This window comes from Physeter macrocephalus, chromosome 2, assembly GCF_002837175.3.
Source record: "Physeter macrocephalus isolate SW-GA chromosome 2, ASM283717v5, whole genome shotgun sequence".
Lineage (NCBI taxonomy): Eukaryota > Metazoa > Chordata > Mammalia > Artiodactyla > Physeteridae > Physeter > Physeter macrocephalus.
Window position 1 is genome coordinate 19,866,759 of NC_041215.1, and position 22,606 is coordinate 19,889,364.

Below are 22,606 nucleotides of genomic sequence, written 5' to 3' on the forward strand. Positions count from 1 at the left end.
ATCAGTATACTCAACATCTTCCTCCTCATCATCATCAATATCACCATTATAATCACCATATTATCACCACCACCACCACCATCATCAATATTACCATCATAATCACCATCACCACCACCATCACTATCACAATCGTCACCATCATCATCACCACCGTCATCATCACTATCATTGTAATCACCATCATCATCCTAGCTCCAGCTGGAAAGCCCAAGAGCATTCACTGACCCATCAATTTTCAGAACTGGAAAAGACCTCAGATATCAACTAGTCTCCAATGTTCATCACCCAGAGAGAGGAAAAAGCCCAGAGAGGAAGAAAAAGGACTTATTCAAGGTCACAAGGCAAACTGGGTATCTCGTAGCACCTCCCAGGCCTTAGTTCTATTCCTGCTGCCTACCTGTGGCAGAGGTCCCTGGCAATCCACCAGAATTCATGCTTTTTCTTCCACGATATGGAATTGTGGCTGTAAAGTTGTCCGCACAGCCAAGGACTACATTTTCCATCCCCCCTTGTAAACGGGTGTGGCCATACGACTGGTTCTAGCTAATGGAATGTGAATATTCACCATGTGCATAATTGTCAGGGCAATGTATTAAATTTAAGAAGTGGGATTGCCTTCTTCATACTCAATTTTCCCCTGTTGTCTGCAGGCAGACAGAAATGATGCTGAGACTCTAAGGGATAGTAAAGTCACAAATGAAAATAGTCTCCGAATCACCCCATGAGAGAAAAACCTCCCACCTGGTACCAGGAGGAACATTGGACTACTATGTGAACAAGAAATACATTTCTATTACATTAAGTCACTGAAAAGGCTTATTTGTTACAGCAGCTAGTGTTATCCTAATACAGCAGCCTTAAGGGCCAGAGTCAGCTGTGGTCTGTTGGATCCTCAGAGGCCCCATGACTGCCCACTCCAGTTCTTCTTGTAATTGTTTCACTAATTACACACATGGAAATAAACAAATGGCTGGAATCTGGGCTAAAGACTCCTCTCATATCTGCCTGGTGAACTCCTACTCATCCTTCAAGGCCCATCTCCAATATCTCTTCCCCCATTTCTTCGCCCAAGTGGAGTCCTCAACCTCATTCCCCTACCCCAGGATCCCTTAGTGTAATGTCTCTCCCCACCCCAGGCCTGACCACAAGGTCTGTGACCTGCTCTGTCCCCTCCACAGAAGAAAGCAGGGCTCAGAGTTGAGGCATCTCTGGAGCCTGGATGTGGTGGCATGTAGTATGCCCAACTAGTGTTTATTGAATAAATAAACAACATGGGGATAAGTAGAGGAGAGTCTGGACTTCTTTTCCCACCCAGGGTCGGGTTTTCAGAACAACGCACCGCTCTTTCATTACCATCAACTTCTTCATTTACAGCTGCGGAAACAGGTTCCTTCATCCAATCAGTGGGCGCTTCAAACTGAATAGGTTCAAGGCGGACATCGTGGCTACTTTAAGCCCACTCCTACTCCAGGCTCTCCATCTCCACACAGAGACTCAGCTGAGGGACCCAGCATGATTCTTAACACTCCCCAAGCATCATAATCAAGTTAGATTATGTTTATGGAGTATTTTCTCCAAACCAGGAATGCATCTAAGTGTTTTGCAAGTATCAGTTCATTTAATCCGTTCGGAAAGATACATGCACCCAGTGTTCACAGCAGCACTATTTACAATAGACAAGACATGGAAGCAACTTAAATGTCCATCCACAGATGAATGGATAAAGAAGATGTGGTACGTATATACAACGGAATATTACTCCACCGTAAAAAAGAATGAAATAATGCCATTTGTAGCGACATGGATGGACCTAGAGATTATCATACAAAGTGAAGTAAATCAGACAGAGAAAGACAAATACCATATGATATCCCTTATATGTGGAATCTAAGAAAAGGATACAAATGAACTTATGGCCAAAACAGAAACAGACTCATAGGCTTAGAAAACAAATTTATGGCTACCAAAGGGTAAAGGGGGGGAGGGATAAATTAGGAGTTTCAGATTAACAGATACACACTACTATATATAAAATAGATAATCAACAAGATCCTAGTGTATAGCACAGGGAACTCTACTCAATATTTTGTAATAACCTATATGGGAAAAGAATCTGTATCACTTTGCTCTACACCTGAAACTAGTACAACATTGTAAATCAACTATACTCCAATGTAAAATTTTAAAAAATTTTAATTCATTTTATCCTCCCCTTCCAGTCAATCAAGAGGTACTTCAGATTCACCATCCAAACTACCCCTCAATCCAAGCCCTTCTCACCATTTCCATTGTCAAATCCTAGAGCAGACACCACCATCTCTCACCTTCGTGACTGTATTAGCCTCTTCAGTGGTCTCCCTAATTCATGTTTCACCCCTCCCAGCCCACCTCCACACAGCAAATCTGACCATGAAACCTTGCCATGGTCACCCATCGACCTCAAAATAAAGTTCAACCTCACCGTGGCCTGCAAGATTTGGTCCCTGTGGAATTCTGCAAGAACTATCTTTTTTCTCACGCTACCTCCCCTACCTCGGCTCCAACTTGGTAAAGATGGTTTCCCCACCCTAAATGCAACATATTTTATGTTTTCTTTGCCTCTATGGCTTGTTCCCTCTGCCTGAATGCCCCTTGTGATCTTCTACATATAGATTTCAGCTCCTACCATCTAGAAGTGGAGTCGATTTTCCCATCTTCTGCGTCTGGGCTGGTCTCGTGACTGACTCTGGCCAATAGAAAGTAGCGGAAGTCACATTGTGTGAGTTTTGAGCTTAGGCAACCAGACCGCATGGCAACCTCTGCTCTCTCTTTCTTGAAACACTGTTGCCAAATGAAAGAACTCGGGTTAACCTACTGGAGGATGAGTAGCAAGGTGGAGCAGAGACCAGCAGTCTTTTGGAGGCTGCAAGGACGCAGGAAAACACCTGGTCAGCTCCCTTTGGGGTCTGTGGCACCTCCATCCGTCCAGTCGGGGGACTCTAGTGGGCTCTCCCTTCCTTTCTCTCTTTTCCTTTATTTTTGTGATAATAGACTTTATTTCTGAGAGCAGTTTTAGCCTCACAGAAAAACTGAATGGAAGGTAGAAAGACTTCTCATACACCCCTCTACCCCAATGCATGTGTAGCCTCCCCCATCACCCACATCCCTCACCAGAGAGGGTATATTTGTTACAATCGATGAACCTACATTGACACATCATCACCCAGAATCCTAGTCGACATTGGGGTTCACTCTCAGTGTTGTACATTCTATGGATTTGGACAAATGAATAATGACATGTGTCCACCATTATAGTATCATACAGAATATTTTCACTGCCCTAAAAACCCTCTGTGGTCCATGCATTCATCCTTCCCTCACTTTAACCCCTGGCAACCCCTGATCTTTTTACTGTCTCCATAGTTTTGCCTTTTCCAGAATGTCATAAAGTTGGAATCATACCATACACAGCCTTGCAGATTGGCTTCTTCCACTTAGTAATATACATTTAAGGGCCCTCCATGTCTTTTCATGGTTTGACAGTTCATTTCTTTTAGCGCCAAATAACATTCCATTGTCTGAATGTACCAAAGTCTAACCATTCACCTACTGAAGGGCATCTTGTCGGCTCCCAAGTTTTGGCAATTATGAATAAAGCTGCTATAAACATCCGTGTTCTGTATGGGACCTACGTTTTCAACTCCTTTGAGTAAACATATTTTCTTTTGAATTAAACCTTATCGTTACATTTCAAACCCATGTGCAATAGTCTCTAATCGCATGCCCTCCTTTCCCTCCCCACTGGTAACTCCTATCCAGAAATGGGTGTGCGTCGTTTCCATCGGTGTCTGCGTTCTTTTACTACGCATGCGTGTGTCCACAAGCAAGCTATGGCTCGGTTCTGTTCCGTTCCATGCCCCTTGCCTTTCTGCCCCGCCCTCTCCCTGCCTCTCTACAGCCTCATTTCCCAAAGTCGTCTCTGAAGAGTAGCTAAGTGAATCAAAACTGCCTGCAGGGGCCAACCCCTGCCCTCCGGAGGCTCCAGCCCTTCGTAGGAGGCACCATTTATTGAGAACTGAGCCTTTTCCAAATCTTACACTAAGAGTCTGACATGCACAGTTTTGTTTGTTTGTTTGTTTGTTGGCTGCGTGGCATGCAGGATCTTAGTTCTCCGACCAGGGATTGAACCCACGTACCCTGCAGTAGAAGTGGATTCTTAACCATTGTACCGCCAGGGAAGTCCCTGACATGCACAGTTTTGTTTAATTCTCCCAGCAAAGTTGCTACTGAGATCTAATAACAATTGCTACTGAGATCTAATAACTAATAATGTTATTAATTGCAGTCTCTAATAACATCTGCCCTTCCAGTTATCCAAACCCAAAACTTTGGAGTGGCCTTGACTATCTCTCTCTTACTCCACTTCCAATCCATTAGCAAAATCGTATTGGCTCCGTTGGTATATTTCTCTATTTCTCTCTTACTCCACTTTCGATCCATTCCAAAATCCTACTGGTATATATTCAAAATATACCCAGAATCCTACTCACTTCTGTCCACCTCTACTGGTCCAAGCCATCATCATCACTCACCTGAATAACTGTGATGGCCTCCCCAGTGGAAGCCTTGCTTCTTCTTCTTTTTTTAAAATTTTTTTTGGCCGCGCAGCATGCGGGATCTTAGTTCCCCAACCAGGGATCGAACCCGCGCCCCATGCAGGGGAAGCGGAGTCTTAACTACTGGACCACCAGAGAAGTCCAGGACTCCTTTCTTCTGCTCCTGGGCCCCTATAATTTATTTTCAACCCAGCAGCCAGAGTAATATCGTCAGAACTCTCCCAAGACAATCCACCCAGATACAAACCCAAGTCCACTCTGCAGCTCACAAGACCTGCACAACCTTTTTCTGTCACCTCCCTGCCCTCACCTCCTCCCTATCGTCACTATTCCTAGAACATGTCAGACACGATTCAGCCCCAGGACCTTTGCATGGACTATTCTCTTCTTCTTAGAATGTCCATCCCCCCATTAACGGGGTGCCTCCCTTCCTTATCTCTTCTGGGCTTTTGATGAAATGTCACTTCTCAGGGAGAACTTCCCAACCACTCTATTTAAAATCGTAGGGAATTCCCTGGTGGTCCAGTGGTTAGGACTCAGCGCTTTCACTGCTGTGGGCCCAGGTTCAATCCCTGGTCCGGGAACTAAGATCTTGCAAGCCATGTGGCGCAGCCAAAAAAATAAAATAAAATAAAATTGTAACACACGTGTATTTCACTTATTTATTTTGCTATTGTCTGTCTGTATCTCCCCCCCCCCAACCCTCCCACAAACACTAGGACATCAGGTCCACGAGGGCAGGATTCTCTGTGTATCTGGTTCACTGCTGTAGCCTCAACACCTAGTACAATGCCTGGCACACAGTAGGTACTCAAAAAAAGGTGGTGAAGAAATGAAACCCCATTTGACAGATGGGACAACTGAGGCTCAGAAAGGAGATATCCCCTTCCCGAGGATGCACAGGTAGAAATGGGAAGCCAGATATACCAGCTCTCTGGGTCCAGAGGTCATGCTCCTCACCCGACCTCTTCAAACCACGCCAGGCTGCCTCAGGGTGCCACATCGCAGGTGGCATTTGGGGGGATTCAGCACATAACAGGAACCATATGTACCACTCTCCAGCCCGGCAGCCTATGCAAGGTCATGGGCTGACTCCAGACAGGACTGGTGGTTCACCAGGGCCAACAGAACAGATGGCCCCTTCTGGCCTAGGGAGGAAGTTCCCTGCTGACCTCAGGAAGATCAGCTGAGACTTAAGACTGCTTCCCCCCAGTCATGTGACACCTCAAAGGGGGAAAGGGGGTATGACTCATCAGCCCCCTGGCTGGAGTAGGGCCAGCTAAAGCAAGGGGCTCCCTCCGACAGCAGGAATGACAGAGGTTAGACCACTAGAAGGACTTTCCTGGTAGCCTGAAGTGTGGGTGAAGGTGGCAAAGGACGGGAGACCCTTTGAACAAATGTAGGAGGGGCATGGGAGACTATTTCCTCCCTGTTGGGAGAGGGGGGCAACCCCCTCAGTTCCCCTCCTCTTTCCACCAGAACCTCAGAGTCGGGCTGGCATCTTGCCCATATGCAAATCAGCACCCAGACACTTCCCCTTTGCCTGCAGTTCCCCCAACATCACAGCCCCTGCCCCAGACAAAGAAAGAGCTGAAAAGTTTGGCCAGTTCACCACCCTCTTTCAGGGAACCAGTGTGCAGGGACAGAGGACCCTTTGGGTGGTGGAGATGGGGGGACAGGAGATGGGGGGCATGCAGCAGGAGAGGGAACCCAGAGCTGAGCCCATGAGTGCAGGAGCCAGCTTCCCCACACCCACCCCAGCCCCAGGGAGCCTACCGGAAACAGGAAATGCCTGTTACCAGGGTTTGCTCGGGGGAGTCGAGAAAGGGGGGCCCTCTGTGTTCAGCCCTTGCAGCCCCTTAATCTCGAGGTTGCAAAACTTCATTCTGCAGACCAGAGAGGGTGGGTGTGCTGTGCACCCTTTTCGAAGCCTGCAAGCAGAGGTGCAGAGTATAAACGCCTCTTCCTGGCCTTCAAAACCCACACTGCTCCCGCCGTCTCTCTCCTCTCCCCTCCTCTCCCACCCCAGCACATGCTCAACATCTCACTGCCAGTCCAGGGGGTCAGACGGACAGAGTTTGACTCCGAGCCCAGCCACTGCAAGCTGAGGGACCTTGGATGGGTCACTTGGATGGGCACCTCCTGGTGCCTCTGTTTCCTCATCATCACCATGGGAATAAAAATACTCACTGAATCTCCACTCTAGCCCCCGGCCCACCAGTCAGGGTCATACATTCATTCAGCAAGCATGTATTGAGTGCCTACTGAATACCAAGCCCTGGGGCCTGTCGGCAGCTAGACAGAAGAGCCCTGTCCCCACAGAGCTTACAGTCTAGTGGCAAGGCAGACGCCGAGAAGAGAGGCACATGAATCACTGGTTGATCACCACTGCGGTAAGCATGCATGTGAAAAAGCACGGAGCCCTGTGGGATCTGGTTAAGGGGGAGATGAGTCTGGTAAAGCCAAAACTCAGAGACGAAGCAAAGAGAAGAAACAGTCCAGGAAAGCCTTGCGCACAGCCAGTGGGGAAACGTCAAATGCTGCGACCACTTTGTAAAAGTGATTTGGCAGTTTCTTAACAAGCTAGGCGTGCACCTCCTATATGACCTATTCCACCCCCAGGCGTTTACCCTAGAGAAATGAAAGCAAGTGTTTATACAAATGTTCAGAGAAGTTTTATTTGCCAAAAAGTGGAGGCAACCCAAACGCCCATGGACGGGAGAACAGATAAGCAAACTTAGTAAGTCCATGCAATGGAATACTACTCAGCCATAATAAGGAATAAAGAACTAAGACACACAACAGTTCAGTGAATTGCAGAAAAATTATGCTGAGTGAAAGAATCAGCCTCAAAGAGTACATATAGTATGCTCCCCTTTATATAAAACTCTAGAAGATGTGTAATAGGGAAGAACAAAGCTAACTCCATATTGGATCTGTTTCTTTTCCTCTAGCCCTTGTATAATTGTCTTTGCTACAAGTTAAGAATGTAGTCTGTAGCCTGAAATATACAAGATAGCCCATTCTCAAGGCTCTGACCTTTAAAGGTATTACACTTTTCCATTCATATGGAGATAAAAGTTGTTCAGAGAATAATGTTAATCTTGTTGGAGGTTTATAGGAACACTGTGACCTAACCTACGTGGACAGCTGCAAAAACAAAGGATTCTGGCACCAAGAAGTTTGCAGCAACCAACCGCACCCTCTCCCCTTTTAGTATAAAAGAAGCCTAAATTCTAGCTCAGGGAAGATGGTTCTTTGGGACACAAGTCCATCTTCTAAGTCTGCTGGCTTTCTGAATAAAGCCGCTATTCCTTGCCCAAACAACCCATCTCTTGATGTATTGGCCTGTCATGCAGCAATCGAGTTTGGACTCAGTAACAGATACAAACTAATCTATAGTGACCAAAAGCAGATCTGGGATTGCTTGGGAATGGCAGGTGGGGGTTAGGTAGGAGGGATTACAAAAGTGCAGGAGGAAACTTTTGAGGTGACAGATATGTTCACTCTTGATTGTGGGGCTGGTTTCACAGGTCCAGTATGTCAACATTTATCAACGTGTGTATTTTAAATATGTCACTGATTGTATGTTAATATAGCTGTTTTTAAAAAGCCAGCAGGAGACCAGATTCCTGCTGTGTGTTTCCCTAAAACTAGGAGCTTTAGAGGAGCTTTTCAGGGATGAGAGGACAGGAAAAAGGAATACTGTAAGCCTCCATTGGTCAATAATGCAAAACACACTCCCCTGTCCCATTTTTTGTCCCTACCCTTGATAAAACAAAATAAGTGAGACACAAATATATGCTTTTTCTGTCCAAATAAATCTTAGAGTGTGAGGTGGGGAAAAAGTGTTCCAGGCGAAGAGAACAGCATGCAAGGGGTATCTGCTCATTTAGCCACCCCTTCATTGATTTGGCAAATATTTATTGAGCATCTATTATACTCCAGGTACTGGTTTAAGTGCTGGGAATACATCTGTGAACAAAAGACATTCACATCCCTGCCCGTGTGAGGCTGACATTCTGGCAGGAGACAAACAACAAGTGTGTTACATGAATATATATATATATATATATATATATATATATATATATATATAGCTTGTTAGAAGGTGGTAAATATTAAGCGAGAAGAATAAGATAAGGGGATGGGGCATGCCAGGAAGGGGTGCGATTCTAAATGAGTGGGCCAGGGAAGGCTCATGGAGAGAGTGACATTTGAGTAAAGACTTGAAGGAGGGAATGACCTGGGTAGGTGTCTGGAGGAAAAGCATTCCAGGCAGAGGGAACAGCCAATGCAAAGGCCCTGAGACTGGACCCTGCCTGGTGCTTTGGAGGAAGAGGTTAGAGACCAGTGTGGCTGAAGCAGAGTGAGAAAGGGGGAGTGGGAGGGAATGAACCAAAAGTGGTATCAGATGCTGATTTACCAAAACCAGGGCCATGTGATCAAAATGGGGCAAGGGTTGTCATGGGAGCATCCCCCATCCTGCCATATCTCCCGGAGTCCCAGAGAGGGAAGCACAAATGACTGATGCCTTTTGAAGCTTTTCCTTCAACTCCCCCACTCAACCACAGATCAGACTGAAGGCAACAGCCCCACATTTCTTGGGGTGCTCAGATGCTGCACCCACCTCGAGGTCATTCTGGGTCCCCCAGGCAAACAAGCACGAGACAGCCACCCCAAGGTGAAGTTCTGGAAACCCCGTCCTTTGAGGACTCATGAAGTCACTGTGGTGTTCTTCCGGGACCAGAGGGAACTTGGGGGAAGCTGAGGATGGACTCATAGGAGGCAGGTCTCTGATGGGCTGTCCAGAGGAAAGGCAATTAGCTGTGTGCTTGGGGCCTGTGACAGGAGAGTCCTAAGAAAGGAGATCTGGGTTTGATCTAAGAGTGAGCTAAACTCCAGAACAAGCAGAGCCATTAAAGCTTAGGAGGACTCTGCCACAGGAAATAAAACCATTGCTTATCATTGATTCTCAGGCAAGTAGTAGGAACAGCAGCTTTCTTTAACTGAGATAATACACTGAGCTCAAAGAAGCAGTCACTTCCTCAGGGCCTGCTTGCTCTCAGATCCTACCTGCCCTTCCTTTGCTTTGCTCTGTATCAAAGGGAACTACATTTCCCAGGTTCCTTTGCACCCTGGCTTCCAGGTAGTTTCAGCCAATGGGAGGCCCAGGCAGGAGACCACAAGGTGGGACAAAGAGAGAAGCCAGGGTATCTCTCCCTCTCTTATTCTGCCTCTCCAGCAGCAAATACACACCTCCATGGTCTCGGCTCCCTGAAGACAGCTCTTGCCCAAAGTTTTAGCTCTTGTTAAATGGTTCTGGCCCCTGGCCCCTGGTCACACTACCTCCTTCTATTTTTTCTGCAGCCTAGTGGCTACTCTCTGGGTTACCTTAGTATCACCCATCTCTTCTCAGCAATCCCATCACCCATTAGCCAATTCCCTGAATTAAATCCTCTCTGTTTGAAAGACCTGACATGACTTCTGCTTTCCTGGCTGAATCCTGACCAGGAGAACCAGAAATCTGAATCTAAGACTATCTCCGTAACCACTTGAAAGGCTCATATGCTCCCCCCAAAAGAGGCAGTATTCTTATAGTGCTTGTGGTCACAGGTTTGGGGGCCTGGCTACTTGCATTCAAATCCAAGCATAGCTACTTATTCACCTGAGCAACTTACTTAAACTTTCCATGTTTCTGTTTCCTCATCTGTGAAATTATGATAATAACAGGTAACCGATTGTGCTTTCCAAAGATGGCCATAAAAATATCACCCATCCAGTGTGCTCTTCTGCAGTGTGACTTGTCACACCCCCCTCAAGAGGTGGAGTTTGATTCACCTCCCGTTGAACCTAGGCTGGTCTTAGCGACTTGCTCATCACTGAGAATGCAGCCAAGTGCACCGTATGATTCCTAAGTAGGTTAGAAGAAACCCTCCAGCTTCCACCTTGGTTCCTTGAGAAACACTTGCTCTCTCTCCACGCTCCTTCTCAAAACCCCAATCACCATGTTGTGAGGAAGCCCAAGCCACATGGAGAGACCAGGTTTCCAGGCAACAGCCCCAGCTGAGCAGAGCTTCAAGTCATCCCAGCCCAGGCACTCAACAGGGGAGTGAAGAATCCTCCAGATGATTCCAGCCCCCAGACATTCAAGGTTTCTCATCACAGAGCTGACAAACCATCATCACCATGCCCCATCTGAATTCCGGACTCACTGAATCTGTGAGAAGGATAACATAGTTATTGACATACATCACTAGGTTTGGGTTGGTTTGTTTCACAGTAACAGATAACTGAAACACAGAGGTACCTTCTCCATGAGTTTGCTGTGAAAATCAAACGAGCGCATAAGTTGTTAAGTACGTAGAACAATAATTGCACGTAGTAAGCGCTCAGTAAATGGGAACTGTTTCTGTTGTTATTCATTATACTTTCTGAACGTATTCCCATCCATTTCATTAAAACTGTTCTTTTCATCTTAAAAAAAAGAATGGATATATGTATATGTATAACAGATTCACTTTGCTGTACACCCGAAACTAACACAACATTGTAAATCAACTATACCCCAATAAAAATTAAAATACATAAATAAATAAATAATTTTTTAAAAAACTATTCTTTTCAAAGTACCAAGACCTGGATGTGGATACGCTTTGCTCTTTGGGTCCCTTGACACTATGCCCTTCTGGCCACTTGACACTACAGCCCTATAAGGTAGGGACTATCCTTACCCCCTTTTCAAAGAGGGGGAAACCAAGTCACGGAGAGGTTCAGCAACTCACCCAAGATCCCAAAGTCAGGATCGGCACCCGGACCCCCAGGCAACTGGAGTCCACGGCCCTCAAACAGGGTTTCTCAGTCTCAGCACCACTGATAATTGGGCAGCTGTCCTGGGCATAAGAGGACACGTAGCAGCATCCCTGGTCTCTACCCACTCGATGCCAGGACCACACCACTCCATCCAGTAGTGACAACCAAAAACATCTCCAGGTACTACCAAATGTCCCCTTGGAGGACAGAGCCGCTTGCCCCACCCCCAGTTAAGAACCACTGTGCTGCGGCCCGGGTTCAATCCCTGGTCGGGGAACTGAGTTCCCACAAGCCGTGCCACACGTTCAGGGAAAAAAAAAAAAAAGAGCCACTGCAGTAACCACCACGCTGGGCTGCTTTCTATCTCCATGGTCACATGGCCCAATCAGAACTCCCCAAAACCTGTTCCTCCCCCAGGCTTCCCATCTCAGCAAATGATACCCCCACTCATGCGGGTCCCTAAGCGACAAACTTCAACATCATCTGACCTCCTTTCATTCACTCCCGGCCCGCCTCCATCCAATCTGTTAGCAAGTCTGAGCTGCTCAACCCCCCAAATGTGGGCCAGATCCATTGTCCCCAGCTCCTCGTCCAAGCCCCCATCGCTTTTCCCTGGGACACCTTCATCAACCTCCTCCTCCCAGGTCCCCTTACTATCACCTCTGTTGCCCTTAGAGTCCAGTCCCCACGGAGCAGCTTAAAACACTCCAAGACTTCCCATCATATTTAAATTCCACACACATCCCCAGGGCCACCTCTGCCGAAGTGCCTTCCTCCCAAACATCACTTCCCTCGGCTCTCCCTTCTCTTGCTCACCTTCTGCCAGCAGATCCTTCATTCTCATCCTCCTGCCACAGGGCCTTTTGCGCAGCCTTTGCCCTCCCTGCCCCCATGCTTCCCAGAGCTGGCTCCTCACCCTTCAGCTTAGCTTTCCTTGACCATCCTCCAGAAGCCTGTCCCCTTTGTTTTTCTCCATCCTGACCCCTGGCTTATTCTGTCTGCAGCATTTACTACCGTGTTTTATTGATTTGCCTGTTTACTGTCTGTAGCGGGTTAAATGGCAGCCCCCAAATAGATTCATCCACATCTGATCCCTGGCACCTTGGTGAGTGTGATGTTATTTGAAGAAAAAAAAAAAAAGGACTTTGCAAGACATCATTAAGGACGTCAAGGTGTGGAGATCTTTCTGGATTATGAGACACACAGACAGACAGACACAGAGGAAACAGCCACGTGAAGATGGAGGCAGAAGCTGGAATAATGCAGCCACAAGCCAAGGAACGCCTGGAGCCAGCAGAAGCTGGAAGAAGCAAAGATCGGATTCTCTCCTATAGCCTGGAGATGGAGCAACATGCTGCCGACACCTTGTTTTCAAACCTCTGCCCTCCAGAACAGTGAGACAATATAGCTGTTGTTTCAAGCCACCCAGTTTTTGAGACTTTGTTACAGCGGCCACAGGAAACAGAACACAGGCAGCCTTCTCTCCCACAAGGCCATGAACTCAGGAGAGCAAAGAGGAAATCTGTGGTGTTCTTTCCCATCACCCCAGCCATCTGCACAGCGCCTGTTGCCGATGATAAAATAATGTCTAACCTGAAGAAGCTCTCAATCTCACCTTCACCCCAGCCAGTAAATGTTCACTTCTCTTTGGATTCCGCCCCATCCCCCCCACCCCACCCACCCACCTCCCCCCCCATCCCCCACCTCCCAGGACACAGGAAACTCACTCCCTCCAAAACAGTGGTTCTCTCAGGGGCAATTCTTCCCCCCAGGAGTCATTTGGCAATGCCTGGGGACATTTTGTGGTCACTACTGGGGTGGGGGGGAGAGTGGGTGAAGGTCAGGGATGCTGCCTAACTTCCTACAATGCATAGGGCAGCCCCCAAGACAGAGAATGAAGCCTCAATTTCAGCATTGCTGATGCAGAGAAACTCTAGACTCAATTTATTGATAGTACTTGATGCCAATATAAACATCGACTGATCAATTGCCTCCTGACATCTCTTCCCCACTCTTCTGGTAACAGTCCCTCAGTTTCCCGGGTGAAACAGCCCCTCCCTGAGCCTAGCTCCTTTGGGTAGAGTCGACCCCGCCCCCAACTCCAGAAATGGGCACGTGACCTGGCCTGACCAATCAGATCATACATTCTCCCAGGCACTGCAATTGGTTCAGAATTGGACATGTTACCCCCCCCCCAAACATTCATGTCCAATGAAAGAGAGATCTGGGGTTTAGAGGCCATTAAATCGACGCTCCCATTTTCCATTGTACACAGAATTGTGGGAATAAAAATTTGGTATGTCTGGGCACTCTTGTTTGCCTCCATGATGGGAAAGGATGACTGAAAATGGAGGGAAACACCCCAAAGAAAGCAGAGTTAAGAGATGGAGTGCAACGGGGAGAGAGGAGAGGGTTCCTGAGATATCTCCTGAGCCCCTCGATCCAGCCGAACCTGAAGGCATTTCCTCCCAAGCTTTTCAGTTATATGAGGTAATAAATATTATTTTTGACTAAGCAAGTTTCGGTTGGGTTTTCTGTCACAAGATCTAAGACTCTTGCTTGAAACTTCTGCAGACTAAGTTCAGAATTTCCTCAAACCTTAAACTTCTCCAACTGAACATCCCTTATTTCTTCCGCTATTCCCCAAGGGACCTGACTCTCATGTTCCTCTTAAAGCCCAGGTCTCAGAACACCATCCCTGAGATCAAAGGGGACGGTCCATCTCTACAATGTAGTGAGATCTTTAAAAGCCCAGCTATGCCCATCCAACACACCCGCTGGTCCTGCCCACTTCCTGGCACCATTAACGTTAGCAAGGGAAACAAACAGAACTTTGTCCTTCGGTCCCTCAAATATTCCCCAACCTCCCACATGCAAATCGGCGTGTCACCTCTTCCCGGAAGTCTGCCCTGATTGTTTCTGGGGGTCCTCTTCTCTCTGTTCTCACAATACCCTGGGCTTCACTCACCCATCACTGAGTGTGTTAATCTGTGTTGTAACTGCCTATTTCCTCGTCTGTTTCCATGAGTTTCATGATGGTCTGCGTCTCATTCATTGTGGGATTCTCCATCAGAATGTCTCAGAAATGTCTCTGAGGTGGGTGGTAGTATCATCATTACTATTGTTGTTATTATTGCTGTAATCACCGTCTTCATTTGCCTCATTTTACAGATAAGAAAGCAAAAGGTGAGAAGCCACATAACTCGGAACTAGTAAAGGCAGGATAATCTCAGGCAATCCGTCCTCAATCATTGCTAACCAACTACCACTAACCAGTAGTAAGAAAGCACTCAACAAATACCTCCTAAATCAGGGAGGGATCAGCAAACTGTAAAGAGGCAGACAGTAATTTTTTTTATTTTTTTGGCTTTGCAGAGAGAAAGCAGCCGCAAACAATGTGTCAACAAGTAGGCAAGACCTTGTATCAATTAAACTTTGTTTACAAAAAGAGGCAGCCAGCCCATGGGTTATAGTGTGCCGACCCCTGTATTAAATAACTGAAAAAATGAAGTGAATATTTGATCAACATTTATTGAGCACCTACTATATGCCAAGTGCTGTTCTAGGAACTGGGGACACAGTTGTGAACCAAACAGACAAAAAGCTTTGCCCTGACACTCCAGTGGGGGAAGCAGATAATAAGCAAATAAGTTAAAAACTATGGTAAGTCAGAGAGGGCTAAGTACTGTGGAGGAGGGCTTCCCTCATGGCGCAGTGGTTAAGAATCCACCTGCCGATGCAGGGGACACGGGTTCGAGCCCTGGTCCGGGAAGATCCCACATGCCGCCGAGCAACTCAACCCGTGCTCCACAACTACTGAGCCTGCGCTCTAGAGCCTTCGAGCCACAACTACTGAAGCCCACGCGCCTAGAGCCCATGCTCCGCAACAAGAGAAGCCACCGCATCAAGAAGCCCGTGCACCGCAACGAAGAGTAGCTCCCGCTCCCCGCAACTAGAGAAAGCCTGCGCACAGCAACGAAGACCCAATGCAGCCATAAATAAATAATAAATAAATAACTAAATAAATAAGTACTGTGGAGGAAAACAAAAGAAGGAAGAGAATGGTGGGGTGGGAGGTAGGCAGGGGCAGGGGGTGTGATTGGTTCTAGGAACAGTGAGGGCGGGCCCACGTGGCTGGAGTCGAGTGAGGGAGGGGGAGAGAGGCAGGAGATGAGGGCTGAGAGGTGGGCAGAGGCCAAATGCATAGGTTCTTCTGGGTCATGATGAGGACTTTCACTTTTACTCCAAGGGGAGCCATGCGTGGGAGGGCTGGGAGCAAGGGGAGGGACAGGGGGTCCCAGCATCCGCTGTGAGAGTCCTGAAGGGTGACATTTCCCAGTATTGGGCCCAGAGAGGGAGTCAGTGAACAGAACAGAATGGGATGGGAAAGAAGGCACAGCGCAAATGTTGACACCCCCCCCCACCCAGGCTTCTGTCCCGGTCAGCCCTAGTGGACATGTTTAGATGCGACCTTCCACCCAACCCAACCCAACCCACTTGGCTGAGATTTGCTTGCACCGAGCCCCACCCCAAGTCCCCAGCTGCATCCTTCCCCCATGGCTCTGGTCCAGGTCCTCCTCATTCCTCATCCCACAGAGGTTTCCTCTAAGCCAGCCCCCTCCAGACCTGCAACTCTGAAGCCAGATAGGCAGCATCACCCTGAGGTCCTCTGGCACCGCCTTCTCTATATCCACCCCGCCCATTTCCTTGTCCTCCCTGGCACCCAGCTAAGCTACATTCCCATTCCTGTCTTGCAGCTGGATGGGCCCATGTGACCAAATTATGGCCAGGGGAACAAGAATGGAGGTGATGGTGCCACTTCTGGGCCTGGCCCCATGAAAACCTCTCAGGGTTTCCCTCCTCATAACTCCCTCCTTGCCCTCTGGCTGAATAGAGAACTCCAAGGGCTTCAGGGAGGATGGGGCCATGAGATGGAAAGAGCCCAAGTCCTGTGGGGACTTTGTAAAGAAGGGCTATCTTCTTAATCCCCCAGCTGACCCAAACTGGATTGTGATATAAGCTAGAAGTAAACTCTTTAAATTCACTGAAGCAGTGCAGTTCATTACAGCAACTAACATTTTGCACCCGGACCTATACCACATCCTACAGGCAAGCTCAGATCCACTGAAATCAAATTAGCAAAAAAGATTGACTCCCATTAATTTAGCACTTGCTATACATTAATCATACGTCAGTCACCATGATAGGAATTTAACTTACCTTATCATGTTGAACCCTCACATAACCCTGAGATAAAGGTGCTGTCCACACCCCTATTCTGTAGATAAGACAACCTGGGCAGAAATAGGTTAAGTAATTTTTTTTCTCCAAGATCACAAGGCTAGTAAGTACCTGACTTGAAATTCAAAGCAGCCCAATATATAAAGAGTTCCTAAAAATCAATAAGAAAAAAATGCCAGCAGTCCTAGAAGGAAAAAAATAATGGGCAAATTATATGAACAAATATTATTTTGCAGAGAGAAAATATAAATAGTTCTTAAACATAAGAAAAGAGGCTCTATCTCACTCAGAATAAGAGAAATGTACATTGAGTCATAATGAGCTTCATTTATCACCCAAGTTGGCAAAACTCCAAAAGCTTAACAACTATTGGCAAGGCAGTGGAGAAACCAGCATTCTCATTGCTAGAGGTAATGTAATTGGAACAATGCATATGGGAACAATCCCATACAGAGAACAATTTGGCAGGATCTACTGAAAACACAGACTCACCCGCTTTGAGCCAGCAAACCCTTCTGAGAATTTATCCCATGGATATACTTGCTCATGTATCTGGCTGCAATAATAACATTTATATGTAGCTAGATACTTTTCTAGGTTCTTGATAGTAACTCATTTATCCTTCAGAACAATGCTTTCAGATGGGGATTTATTATCTCCATTTTACAGATGAGGAAACGGAAGCACAGAGAGGTTAAGTAACATGCCCAAGGTCACACAGTAGAGGAGCCAAAAAACAGTTCATGGACAAGGTTATTCACCACAGTTAGTTTGTCAGAACAAAGGCCTGGTGCAATCCAAGTGCCCATCAATAGGGGTGATGGTAAATTAAGTGATCCCCAAGCCGTACAATGGAATACAGTTTAGAGAAACTGTCCCTGGCCACATGGCTGCAGGGTGGCCCCCGCCAAAAAAAAAACAGAGTAGGGATCCTGGTACCTGGCTGCCTGCGTTTGAATTTCTGACTGTCACTTTCAAGCTGGGTGCCCTGAGGCAAGTGACTTAACTTCTCTGTGCCTCAGTTTTCCCATACGCAATATGAGGATAATGATAATATCTACCTCGTAAATTGTTATGGAGATTTAAACAAGTCAGTGTATAGAAAGTGTTTCGACCAGGGATCAGCAAACTTTTTCTACAAACATCTGGATAGTAAATATCTTCACCTCAACAGGCCAGACACTCTCTTCGTCAGTTACTCAACTGTAGAGTTGTAACTGGAAAACAGCCATAGATAATACATAAACAAATGGACATGGCTGTATGCCAATAAAACTTTATTTATAAAACACGCTTGTGGTTCAGATTCGGCCCTCCCATTGTAGTTTGCCAGCCCCCAGTTTAGATGAATGCCTGGCACACAGTTAGCCCAGTATAAGTGGTTTGTTAAGTAAATGGACAATCTAGAATATCATGCAGTCAGTTTTTAAGTAGAATGAGAACAATCTCTATGTATCGATTTGGAAAGCTTCCCAAGACGATGATTAAAGTGAGAAAAGCAGGGTATAAAGCAGTGGGTGGTATGTGCCATCTTTTGTAGTAAGAGAGGAGGGTAGTTAATAAAAAACCTGCATTCCTATTTGCATAAGGAAATTCTGGAAGGCTATATAGTCAACTTAAAGGAAAAAGGAGTCACTTATGGAGGAAGGTAGCACCTGGGTATCTGAAGGAGATGGCTAGAGGTTACATTTTTTCCCTGTGCACCTTTTTATGTGTTTTGATCTTTGAATGATACACATGTATTATTTAACCAAAGAGTCAAATATTTTAAAGATTCTACCAGGCTGTCTGTCCCCCAGCACAGGGTTTCGCAACCTCAGCACTGTTGACATTGGGGCCGGATAACTCTCTGTCGTGGGTGACATTTTCGGACGTTGAGCAGAATCCCCGGGCTCTATCCACTAGATGCCAGTATCAGCTCCCAGACGTGACAACCCCAACTGTCCCAGGACATAGCCAAGGAACCACTGGGGGCGAAACCACCCCAGTTGAGAACCACTGCCCTAACCCAAACTCCTCCAGGCTGCGCTATGCTGCTTCCCTATATCCCTCATTTTCCCTAAAAGGAGTTTTTATAGAGGGTTTATCAGGTGTCAACACAGTGCTGAGCAGTATTGAAATACTACAACAGTCTTCCCCCAAAAAGGTGCCGTTTTTAGCCCCAGTTCACAGATGGGGATACTGAGGCTCAGGGAGGCGAAGCCAGCAAGTGATGCTGCCAGGATGGGCTCCCAGGTCTGGCTCCTCCAAGCCACCACCATCAACCCCCATCCCAGCCCACACCTCCTATTCTAACTCTCCTACCCTCTCCCTTTCCTGCCTCTGCCAACAGCACCAGCATTTACAGGCTGGGGACCAAAGCACAGAGAGGTTAAGTAACATGCCCAAGGTCACACAATGGAGGAACTGAAGAAAGATTCATCATCTTGGCTCCAGTGACCGTCCCCATCCTGAGTCTAATCAGCTCCCCCGTCCTGGTGGATCTTTCCCACAAAGACTGTCACATTTGTCTCTTCCTCTCCACTTCCTCAGCTTTAAAGTTTCATCTCTGGCACCCGGAATTTGGGCTCCCAGAGAGAGTAAGAGTGTCTGGTCATCACTGTGGCCGCCTGTGATGGTGTCATCGTCTTTCTGGGTCTCAGATCTCAGCTTGGAGACTCGCTTCAATCTGACCTCACCCATGAATCATGACCACCAGCCAGCCCACTCACTGCCCTGCAGCACAACTGCGTGGGAACCGACCTGCTCCCGCCTCAGAGCCTTTGCACTGGCGGTGCCTCTTGCCAGGAGTGCTGTTTCCTCAGACTCACATGACTCGTTCCCTCACTTTGCCCAGGTCTCTGCTCAAATGTTGCCTCCTCAGTGAGGCCTCCCAGACCTCCTACGCAGAAGTGCAACCCCACATTCCCAAGCCCCCTTCTCCAGGCCATGTACCACCTCTGACAATGTGTATGTTTCCTTATTTGCCCACTGTCAGTGCCTCCCACTAGAATGTGGGCTCTTTGACAACAGGGGTTTGTGTGTGTCTTTTTCTCACTGTCTCAGCACCAAGAAGAGGCCCAGCATACATCATAATTGTTGATGAATGAACGAATGAATGAATGAAAGAATGAATATGCCCTTCCCACTCTGTACCCAGGGAACAAAAGCCGAGGAACTCTGAGGAGGAAATGAGAGATACTAGGAAGCATCCTAATTCCAGCCTCCACACCTTTATGCCATTGTGTGTCCCCCACCCCATCCCACCCCCATCAGGAGCCCTCCCTTTTCTCTCTCTGCCCTTCCATATCCCACTGGCAGTTCATGGCCTGGGCTTAAATCTGTTGATGGACAGGGACTTGAAAACTTAGAGAGGCTGTTCTTGTGATACTTCCCTCCAACTTAATGTGACCACCTTTTAGCTTCCTGCTCATGGCCCCACTGTGAACGGGGCACAGGGCTGAGCTTCAGAGGGAGACAAAATGCACAGGGCAGGATGGCACAGAGCTCCCAGATGGGGAGGATCAAGGAACACCCCTGCCCAGTGCAAGGCCTGACACAGCTAGGCACCGGAACCCAGAGCAACTAGAAAACTCCTACTCACCCTTCAAACCCCAGCACAAATGTCCCCTCTTGCATAAAGCCCAACTCTCCCAGGCAATGTCTTGCCTTTGCTCCAGGGCCCCCAGCCCAGAGGTTTCTTCCTCTGCCCTGGTCCTGAAAACACAGGGCTGGGGGATGTCTGTCTCCCCCCATCTGGGAGCACCTTGAGGGCCAGACCCAGGCCTGGGTCCTCGGTGTTGCCCAGCACAGAAAATCAGGACCCATTAGTCCCTGCAGCTGCCCTCCTAGAGAATAATGCCACAACCCCTTGCCTTTTATCAGAAAACCAGCTGTAGGGAAGATGCAGGGAAGAATAGAAATTCATCCTTAAGTCTAACCACTTTCCCATTAGCTGCTGTTGAAGCCTCACTGGATCTCGACTGCTCGCAAGTCTGGGGCCTGACTGGTCCGACAGCTACTTCCTTCTGTGTGGAAGCCAGGAGGCAAGGAAATGGAGGAAAACTTGGGATGGCCTGTGGCCAGAGCAGCTGGTGGCTGGGGGTGGCAGGGGAATCTCTGGGGTTCCCCCGCCGCCATTCTTTCAGGAAGCCTGCCTGGGCTAGGGGAGGGTGGGCCTCTTCCACGTGTGGCCCTATCCCCAGGAAACACCCCCAGGGACCCCCATAGGCCCACTCCCTGATCACTGACTGCCCCTCCCCCCATCCGCACATGGCATCTCAGGCCAGAGAGGAGGCAATGCCCCAGCCTGCCCACCATCCGTCCCCAGAGAGGTCCTCCTCTAGCCCACAGCGCGTCCAGACAAGCCTTTCCTCCCAGGGTAGGGCCTGAGGGCCGGATGGCAAGTGTCAGGCCCGCAGGGCAGGCAGTGCACCCCCAACCGCCAGCCATTACTTTCCACCCAGAACTCCGGAGGCCAGAGGGAACCAGAGAAGGTACGACAGAAAGAGAATCCAGTCCAGCTACCTCCCCCACCCCACCGCATTCAAATAGGGATTTGAATAGATTTCCTGAGCTGGGGGCGGTCACAGTCAAATCCTCCTCCCCCTGAACCCCGGGGCCCTTGCAGAAATCCCTACAGAGAAAAAGCAGTTATTTCTACGTTCCCCCAACCCCAGGATCCACTCTCGGGGTTCTGGACCAGGTCCTGCCTCAACGTGCCCCCTGGGATGGATGGAGTTAGGAAGACCAGAGCCCCAGGCCCAGAGCACCCCAGCCGCCCCATGCTGCCCCAGGCCCAGGCAGGAAGCCAAGGGGAAGATGTGAGGGGAAGGAAGGGGCCCAGGGCCTGGGAGGAGGAGACACATGTGGGGGAAGGAATCGGAGGAGGCCCCTCCCCCATAGCCAGAATCTTGCGGGGTGGGGGGTCAAAGGAGTTGAAAACCTCAGGCACCCTATTGGCCACCCAGGGGGTTCCTAGCCCCCCTCAAGACCTCCACACAGTCCCTTTTTGGGGCTTGATCCCCACTGGAGCCAGCCTGGGGCTTTGGGAGCTTTAACCCCAAGTTTGCCAGTTCTCAGCCTAGATGTGGGTTAACTGTGAGCCTATTCCCGTTAACCTTGGGTGGGCCACCCCTGTATCCCCGAGTGTCACAACCCCCATATCCCGCGTACCCCGTGCCAGACCCCGGGGCGGGGGGGCATCCTCCCCTCCACACGGCTGGCCCAGCGGTGCAGCGCATCAACCCCCTGGGTACCAGCCTGAGATGCCTCCCGCCACCCACCCTGGGGCAGGCCCGTCAGTGGCCCTCTCACCTGGGACATCTGGGGACGCAGGTTGACCTCCCGCAGGTTGATGGCGTGGGGCAGCAGGTTGTTGAGCAACTGGCACAGAAGGACGCCATCCCGGAGGGCCTGCGCCAGTTCGCACACCTGGGCCCCATCCCAGGTCACGCGGTGGCTGGGAGGCAGCACCCGGCACTGGATCAGCCAGTGGGTGCACTGGCGCCACAGCTCCATGGCTGCTGGCTTCCCGGGCGGCCCGCGCACCCTCGCGGCCTCCTTCGCCGCCCGCCCGCTGGCCTCCGCTAGCTAGCTACCACTTCCTCTTCTTTGCCTGTAACTGTCACCCTGAGACGGGGTGGAGGAGGAGGAGCCGTGGGGGGGGGGGGGCACCTGCAGCCCAGCCCCAGCCCAGCCCCTTTCAAGCAGGACCTGGCCTCTCCTTCCCCCACCAACTAGCACTGGGGCATCTGGGAGTGGGTTCAGGGTAACAAGGCGGAGGCCTGCCGCCTTCCTCTGTATCCAACCCAAGAGCGGTACAACCTCGGAAACATACTCAAAATCCGCCCTGTTCTCACCCCTCCCTCCTCTGCCTCCACCCTCATCCAGCCCCAAACCTTGGCAGCCTGGACCAGCACAGTGTCCTCCGCCCCATGGCCGGGCTCCCGTCCTCATCCCCCCCACAATCTGTA

At 48.9% G+C, this 22,606-nt stretch overlaps 1 protein-coding gene across 1 annotated transcript in view; it reads right to left on the bottom strand.

Annotated features, from left to right (window-relative positions):
• The window catches only part of VAV1 (vav guanine nucleotide exchange factor 1), a 54,503-nt gene extending 32,213 nt beyond the window's left edge, over positions 1 to 22,290 (bottom strand). The window contains exon 1 of the mRNA XM_007115753.3: positions 21,948 to 22,290. Within this exon, the coding sequence (XP_007115815.1) occupies positions 21,948 to 22,151 (204 nt within the window). The 5' untranslated portion in view covers positions 22,152 to 22,290. The remainder of the gene's footprint in view (positions 1 to 21,947) is intronic.
• Positions 22,291 to 22,606: the final 316 nt, after the last annotated feature.